Here is a 13,685-nt window from a genome sequence, read left to right on the forward strand (position 1 = left end):
TGACAAAAATGAAAGACTTGAAGACACATGACATTGCATGCTGAACATACTTGTAAAGATGAAAGTTTGAGACCCTCTTTTTTAGATATTTAAGAAAGTACCCATCTTTTGAGATATTGAAGCTCATAATAGTAATTTTCTTTTGAAGAGCAACAAGCAAGAAGGCAAGATAGAAATTGGTGGTGTTTTGCACGGGAGATGATACTTGAACTCAATTTACGAAGCAAATAGTGTCACTACAACCCAATCAAGACCAAAGTAAGCCTAGTCCCAAAATCTACAAGAGTTTTTATTAAATGAAATGATGATTTTTCAGAGGCTAACAATAATAGTAAGGGAGAACCTTTGACATCACAGTTGAAGAATTATCCAAGGCTAATCCATATAAAACTGATACATGTGAGCACAAAGTATGCAGTTTGATAATACAAACAAGTGTATAAATACCTGATGAGATGACAGACACAACAGAAAATAGGACAAATAGAGAACATGCAATAACTGAAGCAATTTTGGATGCATAGTTATTCAATATATTCACGAAGCAATATACCATCGAAGAAATTTGAGTATTCGATTATCCACGAAGTGTAAAACCATTATGCTAGCTATTTCCTATCTGGTACTTAGGCAACAATAACACTATTATTTCTTTGCCCAACCTTTCTAAGAATAAGATAGGGATCCTCAAAATAATTGAAGGACAACAACTTCATAAGTTTCACCCAAACATCAAAGATATGTACAAAACCTTCATGCAAGAGACTGATTATATAATCAACGATAATATCCTTATCACAAATATCACTCAAATGCAAGATCCACAACATAAAAGTATATGCTAACGTGCCATAAGACAAATTTGCATCAATAATTGAAAAGTAGGTGTACATTTGCAATTCACAAGTTCCTACAACCAAGGAAGTACACATCTCACCACTAGTCATTGATGGGGATAGATTGTACAGAATCTCAATCACAAAAGAGTATCTTGAGTTATGATCCCAAGCATGAGACATGATAGTATGATCTTTCAAGTTGCACATTTCACACAATTGACATACAGAAAAGAATAACTGTGATGGTTTCCTTTCAAATCTTGGTTAAGAGACATTTTCATCCTAAATGAAGAGCATATCACATCTGAGTCTAGCCAAGGCATAGCAGTCTTCCTTTGATCTTTGAATAGTTAGCATGATCTCCATATTTTTACACCAATAACTTTACAACCAGTCTTTGAAAAACATACTTCATCAGCAACATCGTCACAAAGCGACCAATGCCAAGCAGACTTGTTGAAAGCCCAGGAACATAGTACGCATCTTTAAGAAAATGGAGACCAAGAATCAAGGTTTTTCCTTTGCCTATAATTTCAGCCTTATTCCCTTTACCAAATTCTACCTTGTTCCCTTTGAATGACATGAGAGATAAGAACATGTCCTAGTTACCAGTCATGTGAAGAGAGTAACCATTGTCAAGAATCCACGTATCAGATTCATGGGTTACAATTGAATCTAAGGCAATCATACATTTGTCAAAATCATACTGGACGCCACTTGACTTTGAATTCACACAGTCTTAACTTGATAAGTTAACAATTCTTGCCATTTTGTTGACTTCTATGGTAAATCGATCGACTTGTTCCTTCAAGTCAAATTCCTTATCCAAGGGAAACTTTCTGTGGCTTGATACACATTGATCATATGTATCCTTAATAGGAAATCCATCATTCGTGAGATAATGACTCAAGCCAAACATGAGTGGTGATTCATCCAAGGTATAAGAAGTTGTACTCATAGATCTTGAAATGCTATCCGCATCACAATGTGAGTTAACATCAGCAGTTTGACCTTTATTTGTCAGAAATCTATTTAAAAATCCTGCATCAACAGACAGAAGTGATAATTTTCTTGTAGCCACACATAATTCAGATGAGAGATTTAAGTTGAGTTCAAGATACATTTCATTGTTTTTCTTTAAAAGCTTGATTTTTCGAAGAAGACTTTCATGAGATGGCATTAAGTCATGAACATGAGCTTCAAGAGATGCAATTAAACTATCTTTTTCATCTTCACTTTCGCACATGGACCGTTTTCGTACATAGCATGTAGCTCAACTTCATCTTGTAGTTTTGACACATTTTTTTGTGAGCTTAGCATTTTCCAACTAGGCAACGCATGTTTCATCAAACAGAGCTTTGTATTTATTTGACATTTCTTGATAGGATACATTATCAATAACATCGTGAACATCAACAATCACTAGAGAATGCTTCATCAACATAAGCAACAAACGCAAAGCACAATTTTCATAATTTGATGACTTGTTAGTAAGTACAAACTCTTGATCGTCACTATCACTCCAAGTAACCATCATTGCTTTTTCACTATTTTGACCAAGGGACTTTGTGTTAGCACATTCAGCTGCCCAATGTCTGTTTCCTCCACACGTAAAGCAAGGTCTAGACACTTTTAACAAGCCCCTATCACCTTTCCAGTATACTGTTTGTGATTCTCTTTTGTATACTGGTTCACACGATTAGTTGAAGACTCGCCAGACCACTTGCCATCATTTTCTTTGTTTCTGAAACCTCTTTTGAATTGTTTAACAAACAGTGCAAGATCATCATCAGAGCCATGTCAATAAGGACATTTTACACCTACACACATCTCAGAACCATGAAGAGCCATTTCCTTTCTCATTTAGGAGTCACCTCTATCGATGTCTAGCTCATCTCGTAAGTGATAAACTATTTTCCCAAGCTTAATTTCATTTAGATTTTGAAACCTTTGAATGAGAACTTTCTTAGCATGTAATCACTTAGGCAAGGATCTCAAAATTTTCTGAACGACTATTGTTTCATCAATAGGCTTCCCTAATCCTAGAGCTTCATTCATTAACATTTCAACTTTTTCATACAAGACTGAAAAGTCTCAGGCTCGAGCATTCTCAAGTCCTCAAACTTTGATATAATCATTTGGAGTTTTAGATCTCTCACTTGTTTGTCACCTTCATGAAGGATTATGAGTTTATCTCAAGTTTGCTTAGCAGTCGTACAATAGCGCACATGAGCAAATTGATTAGACAAAATGGTAGAGACAATAGCATTTCTTGCTTTCTTGTTAGCCATTGCTGATGAAATTTCTCCTTGAGTCTATTCACCCTTGGGCTTGATCACATACTCTCCATCGACAAGTCTCAAATGAGCATTCCACTCAAAGGTAAGATAATCAACAGCAATGAGATCTTGAGCCTCAAGAAAAATTTGAAATTTTTAGCTCCATGCAACATAATTTGAACCATCAAAGAAAGGTGGTGTATTACATGATCCACCAACACAATCACGGTCCATGGTGAGATTCCACCCAATATCAGAAAATCCCAGAGATCATTCTATACCTAGAGCAAGCAAGGCTCTGATACCAACATAAATTGATACCAGGTAGATTAACCTGCATTTAAAAATCTGTATGTGTGCTTGTCTGACTAGTCAGTAACACCAGTTAACTAAGATCAAATGGTTAGTTTAACAATAGCATAATTAATCAATTTAAAGGCTTGAATTACATAAAAGATCCCAGCTAACTTAGATCTACTTCAGTACAGATTTAAACGCTGATTAACTTAGTTGCAAGGACAGATTATTATGATTGCATCTCATAAACAATTATTGAAGTATAAAAGCTAATAAACACAATAATCAACACAAGATGTTTTTGGAAGGAAAAATCCACCTCTGCATTAAAAAATAGGGACTATCTATTGAGTCAAATCCACTAGTGTAAACAAGGTTCATACAAAGACCACACAAGCTGAATTCCTAGATCCTTATCTACGAAACAGCTTTACCTTTGTGCAATCTTGCCTTACACGAGATGAACTTCTTCGGTCTTCACGAAGTGGCAGCTCATCCTAAGCTCATCACCTTGTGGCACTGAGAACCAACATAATCAATGTAAATGATATGACGATGATGGATTTAAAAACTAGTCAGATTTTCCAATCAAACCTTTGAAGGAAGAACCGACTATAATCTAAACTTGATCTAATTAAGAAATCAATTCACAAACTAGATCAAGAACATAACATAAAATGACAAAACTAATATAATCTAGATGCACTCTTGAAGTTAAATGCATAAGAATAGTATTGTGGTTGGGCAACTAAACAAGAAGGCACAAAGCTTAAACTCACTTTTTGAACACTTGTATAATGTTCTAACCAAGTAGACAAGGAAGACAGCTAGGGTTTTATTATGAGAGCTGCTAGATTTTCTATCCAAACAAGGACAAAGACACTTGCCAATGCAGAACTTAATCTGATCAAATCTATGGCTGAGACTTCAACTTAGAACAAAGTTGTCACTTAAAAAGAGTGTCCAAACAGCTGGACAACAGTGATAATTTCTAACTAGACATCATGACTAGACAGAAGGAACTCATGGTTTATACATAGAATGTATATGAATGATCAAACCTTTTGTGATGATGAATTATCTTCGACTAAAGCCTTCAGACACAATATCCAGCAAGATGAACCCATAACAGAGTTGTAAATTTAAAGATTATCTAAGAGCATATGTGATATCATTTGCAACTTTTGACAAGGAAAACCAAACAAATAAATCTAGACTTCACTGTATGTATGTAAATGTCTTACCAGGCTTACCAGATTATAAGATATCCACTCAAATAATTCAACGACCAGGAACAATATTTTGGATGATAAATAAGAAGAAAGTCTCTTTAACCTATATGCTTGAGAAGACTACCATCTCGAAGGTACTTAAATTCATATGTATGTAAAAGTCATCCATGAACTTACTATCTAGATAACACTTAGTAATTCTACTATAGTAATATTGTCCTTGTGATTAATTAATGGACTAATCACTATGTTACCTTAAGCAATTCACTAATATATATTTCTTTTAGAGCATACATCCAACAATTTCTTTGTCTTCCACCTTACAACTACTCCTGCGAGTTTTTGGTACGTTGCTTATGTACACCTCCATAACAACCAATAGAGTAAACTTGATCCTTGTGTTATTCGCTATGTTTTTTGGGATTTGCTTCTCAAGAAAAGAGGTGTTGATGCTATCATCCCGCTTCCCGTCATACGTATGTCATTATGAATGCCATTATCACCGAGTCAGAGCTTTTCTTATCCACATATCACATCCTCTTTGTTCTTTAAAGGGAGACCATGTGTAAAGAACTTAGTTGGTGTAAATTTGGCATCGAGACAATAATTGTGCTTGTAGATGACTAGCCGGGAAGTGGTGAACGACCGAGAGCGACAAACGGTCCACATATTGTACAAGGGCACGACCTGTCAGGAGAAAGAAAAAATGACCGGTCACCACGGTCCAAGTACTGTACAAGGGCACGACTTGTCAAGAGAGAGAAGGAACGACTGGTCGCCCAAGAATCTGACTCTGATTCTCGTCTGGAAGTGATAACTCAACCAAGTCAGTCTTCAAGTATCCATGAAGTAACCACTTTTTCTCTCTCAATTATGCTTACTCATTAGTCTGTGGATATTCCTAAGGTAAGTATTTTGGAAACTAATACTCTATCTAACTCTATTGGTGTTGAGCAATCTTATTCTTTACATCCAAGGCAAAATCACAGCAAACCACTAGCTTGGTAATCACCAAAAAGGAAGACTAGATATGTTATTGCTCAGTATGTATCTACTCACGGCTCTCATCACAATACCAGGCAATGGTGAATCATAAGGTAGGTATACAAATTTTCACACGAGTTGAAGAAGCCTTGAAAGATCCAAAATGGGCAAAAACTATGCAAGTGGAGTTTGAAACTTTGCAGAAAAATAAGACATGGAATATTGTGTCTTTACGGAAAGGGAAAAGACCAGTGGGTTGCAAATGGATGTTCACCATCAAACACAAACCTGACGTTACCATAGATTGATTCAAGGCCAAGTTGGTTGCTCAAGGGTATACACCAACATATGGTATGGACAATCAAGAGAGGTTCACACTAGTTGCAAAAATGAATACAATACGAGTACTATCGTCTTTGGAAGCTAATCTTGATTGGCCTTTAAAACAGTTCGACGTGTAAAATTCTTTTAGACACGGTGATTGGGAGGAGAATATGTACATGAATCTTCCTACTAGATATGGAACACAAGATACTCTTGGAAAGTGTGTCAACTTTGCAAGACACTATATATATTAAAACAACCACCTTATGCATGGTTTGGGAGATTTACTCAAGCCATGAAGAAGTATGGTTATTGTTAAGAAAACTTTGATCACACCTTGGTTATCAAATGCAAGGGTGGTAAAGTGACCTTACTCATTATTTATGTAAACGATATGGTTGTTATATGAGATGATGTGGCAGAAATTGAGAAGTTACAAGGATATTTGGGCTCAGAGTTTGAGATCAAAGACTTGGGAGGACTAAAATATTTCCTAGGGATCGAGCTTGCTCTGTCGAAAGAAAGTATTTACTTGTTTTAACTAAGTATGTCCTTGATTTATTGTCTGAAAATTTGGGATGTTAGCCTACAAACCAGCTGAGATGTCAATTGTACAAGATCGTTATTTATGTATTTATCCAATTATCAGCAGTTGGTTGGGAAGCAAATCTATCTGTCGCTTACTCGTTCAGACATAACCTATGTTGTCATTGTTGTCAGTCAGTATAAGCAAGGTTCTAAAAAACATAGGCGCTAGTCGGGCAGTGGGCTGAGGTTTAGTGCCTAGGCGGCTAGGCGAGGGCCTAGGTGGATTTAAGTTAATTTATTATATATTGTATAAATTAGTGCCTATTTATACTTAAAAAAACACACATAATTGTACTTAGATACATAAATTGCAACATAGAATGATATATAAATTATAAAGTATTAGAACATAATAACAACATGGGAACAAGCATATAATAAGTGTTCATCCAAGTATTCAACAAGTTTCGTACATTTTATTGAAAAATTAAAATGCAAAAATGAAAGTTATCGATGTTCTGTCTAAGTGAGAGTCGCAACCTAGGCGGGTTAAGCAGACGCCTAAGCAGGTCTAGGCGCACTTTCTTAATTTTCAAATACCTAAGGAATAATCAGGGCGGTGACCTAGCGCCTATCGCCTTGGTGGGATTTTTAGAAAATGTGTGTTTATGCATTCTCTAAGTGAGGATTACATGGCAACAGTGGTGAGAGTTTTGAGCTATCTAAAATCAACTCCTAGAAAACGGCTTAATTTTCAGGAAGCATATTGGACTGGAAATGTGACTGACAAACGTTCAACTTCAAATTACTTCACATTTGTTGTGGGTAAACTTGTAACTTGGCAGAGCAAGAAACATAATGTAGTTGCTTGGTGTACAATGGAGGCTGAGTATAAAGGGGTATCACATGGTATTTGTGAACTTTTGTGGATTTGAATTCTAGTTACGGAGATTAGGTTTAACCCAAAGAGCTATGGACTTTACCAAATAACCCAGAACAACACGATCGCACAATGGATCGCCATTTTATCAAAGAAATGTTGGATGTGAGGTTGGAGATACCGTTTGTGAGGTTGGATGAACAACTAGTGGATGTTTTAGCTCATGTTGTATCATCAAAGGATTTTCATCACTCATTGGACAAGTTGGACTTATGAGATATATATGCACTAACTTGAAGGGGAATGTTGGCGTGAGACTTGAGTCAACTATTATGTTATTTGTAAAATGGGTAATATTGTGATTCATTTTTTATTAGAATTTTCTTGTATATATATCACCTCCAAGAGAGAAGAATATGATTGAATTATTCCTCAAATGCACTTATACTTTTATCTATTTTCACCCGTTTTATGTGCATTTTAATTTTTAAAAAAATCATATATATTTTTGGATTTTTTTTCCCGAATTCACCATTACTATGGTGTTTTGGTAACCAGTACAAAATCACGTGTAATACTCTCCTCATATGACCTTGTATAAGTAGCCCAAGATGACACAGTAACCCTAACGGAGGAGCCTAGTTATGTAACGGCCCCGTAATGTCCTTGGATACTAACTCGACGCCGAATTGGCCTTTGTAGAGACAACATTCTAGTCGGTTACTGAAACCCTGACCCATGATTTCCTAATTAATAAGGGAGTGCATTACGCAATGTTTTCTTAACGTTCAAAGATACTATAGCTTTATAATCCATGTAGCATAACAACAAATATGACATCAATAGTTTCTATAGCCGTATGTTCATCCCCCCTTGTATGATTATGACCTCTATCTTTTTTCTTTTTTTTTTTTTTCTAGTTGACAACGAAGTATAAGTCTAAAAGAAAAGAAAAAATTACATAAAAATATCACAAAGTCACAAAACTCTCGCTGCAATTTGTAAAACACCTTTGTTTATCCAAAAGAATACTATGTTTGTCAATAAATAATTTAATCTCCCATTTCTAACTGTAGAAAAGGATATATATAGAACTTTGGGAAAGGAGTTCAAAGTTGAAACCAATCTTGGCTTGCACTTGAATAATTCATATGGAATAGGATAGAAGGAAGTCATTTTGAGAAGCTAAAGGGAATTTTGAGAAGGAAGTCATTTTCACTCATTTTAGATTTGGAGAGGGTAAAGGGAATTTTACTCTGTCCGTGACCACAATCAAGCTTACCCTCAACTTAGAATATCGAACTTCGAGCCAACCACATTATTTTTTATTGAAGAGCCGCAGTCCGCTCTATTACCACTAGACCATTTGACGTGGTTATTCTCACTCAATTTAAGAGCAAACCTTTCGTCATCCCTTTGGCTGCCGCGTGGATTTTGATTTTTTTTGGTTTTTTGTATTTGGGGGGTCCGTTTTGGGAAGGGGAGAAGTAAAAACAAATGTTCTTGGGTGAGTCGTGTGACGGTGACGTATAGTGCCAAAGAGCGTCCAAGTTCTCCTCATGTTACAAAGTGTGGGTCCCCTCCCCACCCCCACTTTCCTTCTCTTTCCTTGTGTTTTTATTTTTTCTGCTCTCCGAAACAACGGCGCAAAGCGCAAACAATATTCCCTCTCTCTCTCCCTTCCCCCGCTCTCTCTCTCTAGAAAATCTATCATTTTCAATTTTCTTTTGATTTCCTTTCTCCAAAGAACTGAAAAATCTTATTAAAAAGAGACAAGGAGATTTATGGGTATTTTCTTTTGTTTTGAATTTTTATTTGTTGCTATAAAGGGGAGCTGAAGACTCAGAAGTAAAATAACAGACAGAGAGAGACGGAGGAGAGAGTGGGGCAATCGACCTGGTTATTGGTTTTGTGCTTTCTACCGAATCGCACCACCGCCTTCTCAACTCTCCAAGCTCAAGTTTTTAGTGCCCACCAGCGGTTCACACGGCGCGAGGTGGCCGGCTTACTGATTCAGACAACTGGGTTTAGTGGTTTTTAAATAAAAAAATACTTATTTGTAAAAAATTAAACAATCTTTCTTCTTTTCTTGGGTTTGTGATTTTTATGGGGATTTGTTTTTTTGGGTTTTCTTTTTAATAGATGCAAGCTTCCAATTGCTATAAATGGGGAGTGGTGGATTTTGGTGTGTGTGTGTTTGTTTACTTATGAGGTTAATGGGTCTCATTGCTGATGGCCGCAGAGGAGCTTTGAGTCTCTTGCATCTGCTGCAAGCCTAAGATCTGCAGCTGTTTTAATTCCAATCTGGGTTTTCAAAACGTTTCTCAGTGCTGTGAGACAGGTACGTTTCTCACTTGCCCAGCATTTCATTTTTTAAATATATTTTATTTGTGTTTTTTTAAATGTTTTTTTATTGTAGTTAAGACATTGGTTTGGTGGGTTTAATTTAAAAATGGTTTCTTTTGCTTCTGAGATTAATTTTTTTTCCTTCTGAGATTAACATTGTTTAATTTTGGGTTACCCTCCTCTGGTTGTGGAAAATTTGATCACTGTGCCATTCATCAATTCATAGTATGAAAGTTTGACAGGATTTCGTTGGTTTTGTGAGATCTCATATTTGTCGCTGTTAAATTCCTTCAAATTGTTAATGGGGTTTGTCTTCTTTTGGGTTGTGTATGTTTACAGGAAATGCAAATTGAAGTTTGTGGCTTTACGGTCGTAGTTTCGAAACTTTAATCTGTGTTTACTGTTTAAATGGATTGAAGAAGTTGTTGTTTGGGTGCAATGTTAAAGGCCTTAGCATCTTGGCTATCAGTTTCGTTGCTCCTATTCTGTGTTTCTGCGTCGGATAACGGATTCCCACGGTGCAATTGTGACGATGATGGCAGCTTGTGGAGCATCGAGAGCATCCTAGAATGTCAGCGAGTGAGCGATTTCTTGATTGCTGTGGCCTACTTTTCAATCCCCATTGAGCTGCTCTACTTTGTCAGCTGCTCGAATGTACCATTCAAATGGGTTCTCTTTCAGTTCATTGCCTTCATTGTGCTATGTGGATTGACACATCTACTCAATGGCTGGACTTACGGCCCTCACCCGTTCCAGCTTATGCTGGCTCTCACGGTTTTCAAAATTCTTACTGCTCTGGTCTCATGTGCCACTGCTATAACACTCATCACTCTCATCCCTTTGCTTCTCAAAGTGAAAGTTAGGGAATTCATGCTGAAGAAGAAGACTTGGGATCTTGGGAGGGAGGTTGGGCTTATCATGAGACAGACAGAAGCTGGAATGCATGTTCGGATGCTCACCCAAGAAATTCGCAAGTCGCTTGATAGGCATACAATACTGTCGACAACACTTTTTGAGCTATCCGAGACATTGGGTTTGCAGTACTGTGCAGTTTGGATGCCCAATGAAACTAAAACAGAGATGATTCTCACGCACGAGCTGAAAGGGAGGAATTATTCTCATATGTACAACTTCTGTATACCTATAAGTGATCCTGATGTGCTACATATCAAGGGGAGTGATGGGGTGAACATCCTTAGGCCTGACTCTGCACTTGTTCATGCCAGTGGTGATTCAGGTGAGCCAGGACCAGTAGCTGCAATTCGGATGCCAATGCTTCGGGTTTCCAATTTCAAAGGAGGAACTCCGGAGTTGATCCAGACTTGTTATGCAATACTGGTTCTGGTCCTCCCTGGTGGACAACCTAGATCTTGGAGTAGCCAGGACTTGGAGATAATTAAGGTAGTTGCTGATCAGGTTGCCGTGGCTTTATCCCATGCTGCAGTCCTCGAAGAGTCTCAACTCATGAGGGAGAAATTGGCCGAGCAAAATCGAGCCTTGCAACAGGCAAAGATGAAGGCTATGATGGCAAGCCACGCAAGAAACGCATTCCAAAAGGTAATGAGTGATGGGATGAGGAGGCCGATGCACTCAATTTTGGGTTTGCTTTCTTTGATGCAGGATGACACTTTGGATAGAGATCAACGAGTCATTGTTGATGCAATGGTGAGGACGAGCAATGTCCTATCAACCTTGATAAATGATGTGATGGACAATTCGGCAAAGGAAAGTGGAAGATTTCCATTGGAGGTGAGATCTTTTGGGTTGCATGCAATGATAAAGGAAGCAGCTTGCCTTGCCAAATGCTTGTGTGTATTTAGGGGCTTTGGTTTTGCAATTGATGTGGACAAGTCCTTACCTGATCATGTCATGGGGGATGAAAGACGAGTGTTTCAAGTGATTTTGCATATGGTTGGAAGCCTGTTAAATGGAAACAACGTGGGAGGGTTTGTAATGTTTCGGGTTGCTTCTGAGAAAGGGAGTCAGGGAAGGAGTGATCAAAGGTGGGCAGCCTGGAGACATAGCTCGTCTGATGGTGATGTGTGTGTTAGATTTGAGCTTGGGATAAGCAATAGTGGCTCTCGGTCAGAGGTCACAACACCAGCAGTGCAGCTTGTTGGTAGAAGATACACCAGTGAAGGCGTTGATGAGGGTTTGAGCTTCACCATTTGCAAAAAGCTAGTGCAGGTGAGGGTGATGAACTTTGTCCATATGTTTGAGTGTGTGTTTGTGTGTGTAGTATATCCCTTTGACTAATGATGGAACAAAAATATTACAATTTTAAAGTTAGACTCTATTCTTTTAGAGATAGGAAACCCAATAGCAGAAGATGTTAGTATAGCCAGAATATGCATTAAAATTTTCGCCCTTGTGCTTGTAGGATTTAACATTTTTCTTTTTCTTCAAAAATTCCCGTGTCAGAAATTGGTGACCTATGGTGCTAATCATATTCAGATAGCCCTTCTAATGACCAGTTACAAGTTTTAGGACAGGCTCTCGATAACCAAAGATGTTAACCCTGTTTTTATCACAGTAGAATGTACAGGAACCTCACTCAGCCTTTAATAGGTAAGGTTGTACGGGAAGAACTTAGTTTAAAAGCAGGGTAGCTTATTTTACACATAGCCATTAAGATTTTCGAACATGATATTTCCCCTCAAATCGTTACTAGTTTACTAGCATTAATACGAGGAAATCTTTTGGAGATATAGTTTGTTCAGATTTGCAAACCTTTACAATTTACATATATCTGCTAGTTCTACATTGACTGTTCATAAAGTTTTACTTGGTTGGAATTTTCTTTTTTAAGTATTAATTCTGAATTGTCAGATGATGCAAGGAAATATATGGGCAGTCCCTAACCCTCAAGGATTTGCTCAAAGCATGGCACTTGTTCTTCGGTTTCAACTTCGTCCCTCCATTGCAATAGCCATCTCTGAACCTGGAGAAACATCTGAGTACCCACATTCCAATTCACTTTTCAAAGGATTGCAAGTTTTATTAACCGATGATGATGACGTGAACAGGGTTGTGATGCGGAAAATGCTCGAGAAGCTTGGTTGCATCGTAACTGCCGTTTCATCTGGATTCGAATGCCTTTCTACTATTGGTACTTTTGGTCCAGCTGGATCTTCATTTCAAGTTGTTTTACTTGATCTTCACATGCCTGAGTTGGATGGTTTTGAAGTCGCAATGAGAATCAGAAAATTTCGAAGCCGTACTTGGCCATTGATCATTGCCGTAACTGCTAGTGCTGACGAAGATGTGTGGGATAGATGTATGCAAACAGGAATCAATGGGGTTATCCGAAAACCAGTTCTGCTGCAAGGGATCGCGAATGAGCTACGAAGAGTCTTGCTGCAGGCAAACAAAGGGATGACATAAGTTGCATATCAAGTTCCGACCAAAAATCCAGCATTGGGTGTTACGCGTTGCCACGCATCATCTCGTGTACGGTTGAGCTTGTTATAATTGCATAGATAGTTCCAGATGTGATCACAGGTAATATTTAGTTGTCTTCGAGGGATCCTTTTGTAAAAGAATGGAAAAAATTTGGCAAGAAAAAGTTTGTTGGAATACCATATACTGTAGAGAAATAAGAAATATCTGCAGAAATTGAGTAGAGTTAAAAAATCAGCAGTTAATTCTTTATATGTTATGTAGCAGGTGAAGGAAGGTTTATAGTTTTCGAGTTATGAAAAAGACATCATAGTCAAATTATAGAAGTATTTGCAGAAGTGTGCGTTTTCCTTCACTCGAAACCTGCAGCTTACATGATATAGCATTGTCAAATGTGATGCCCAAAAGTAATGCTATTACCTTCTCGTTTTACATAACAAATGTGAAAACGCATTAATTATACTGGCTTGAAATTAACTCAGAGTGTACTATTTTTCACAACAATTTTGTAACTAAAATATAGATGATAAATCAATATAAGGGTGATCGTACTTCACATACATGTTCGTTGATTTGG

The 13,685-nt window shown here is 37.5% G+C and overlaps 1 protein-coding gene across 1 annotated transcript; it reads left to right on the plus strand.

The window, feature by feature from the left end:
* The first annotated feature begins 8,988 nt into the window (after positions 1-8,988).
* On the plus strand, positions 8,989-13,446 carry LOC103424105 (ethylene receptor 2-like). Its single transcript, XM_008362180.4, has 3 exons — positions 8,989-9,704; positions 10,049-11,896; positions 12,539-13,446. Exons 2-3 carry the CDS (start codon positions 10,148-10,150, stop codon positions 13,091-13,093), a joined length of 2,304 nt encoding a protein of 767 aa, XP_008360402.3. The 5' UTR covers positions 8,989-9,704; positions 10,049-10,147; the 3' UTR covers positions 13,094-13,446.
* The last annotated feature ends 239 nt before the right edge of the window (positions 13,447-13,685 follow it).

This window comes from Malus domestica, chromosome 13, assembly GCF_042453785.1.
Source record: "Malus domestica chromosome 13, GDT2T_hap1".
Lineage (NCBI taxonomy): Eukaryota > Viridiplantae > Streptophyta > Magnoliopsida > Rosales > Rosaceae > Malus > Malus domestica.

What these genes read in the sequence shown, in the direction of transcription:
- LOC103424105 (XM_008362180.4), top strand. Translation starts at nt 10,148, where the DNA reads ATGTTAAAGGCCTTAGCATCTTGGCTATCAGTTTCGTTGCTCCTATTC. An exon ending in TTTGCAAAAAGCTAGTGCAG is followed by an intron (nt 11,897 to 12,538) that starts GTGAGGGTGATG and finishes CTGAATTGTCAG; the next exon opens with ATGATGCAAGGAAATATATG.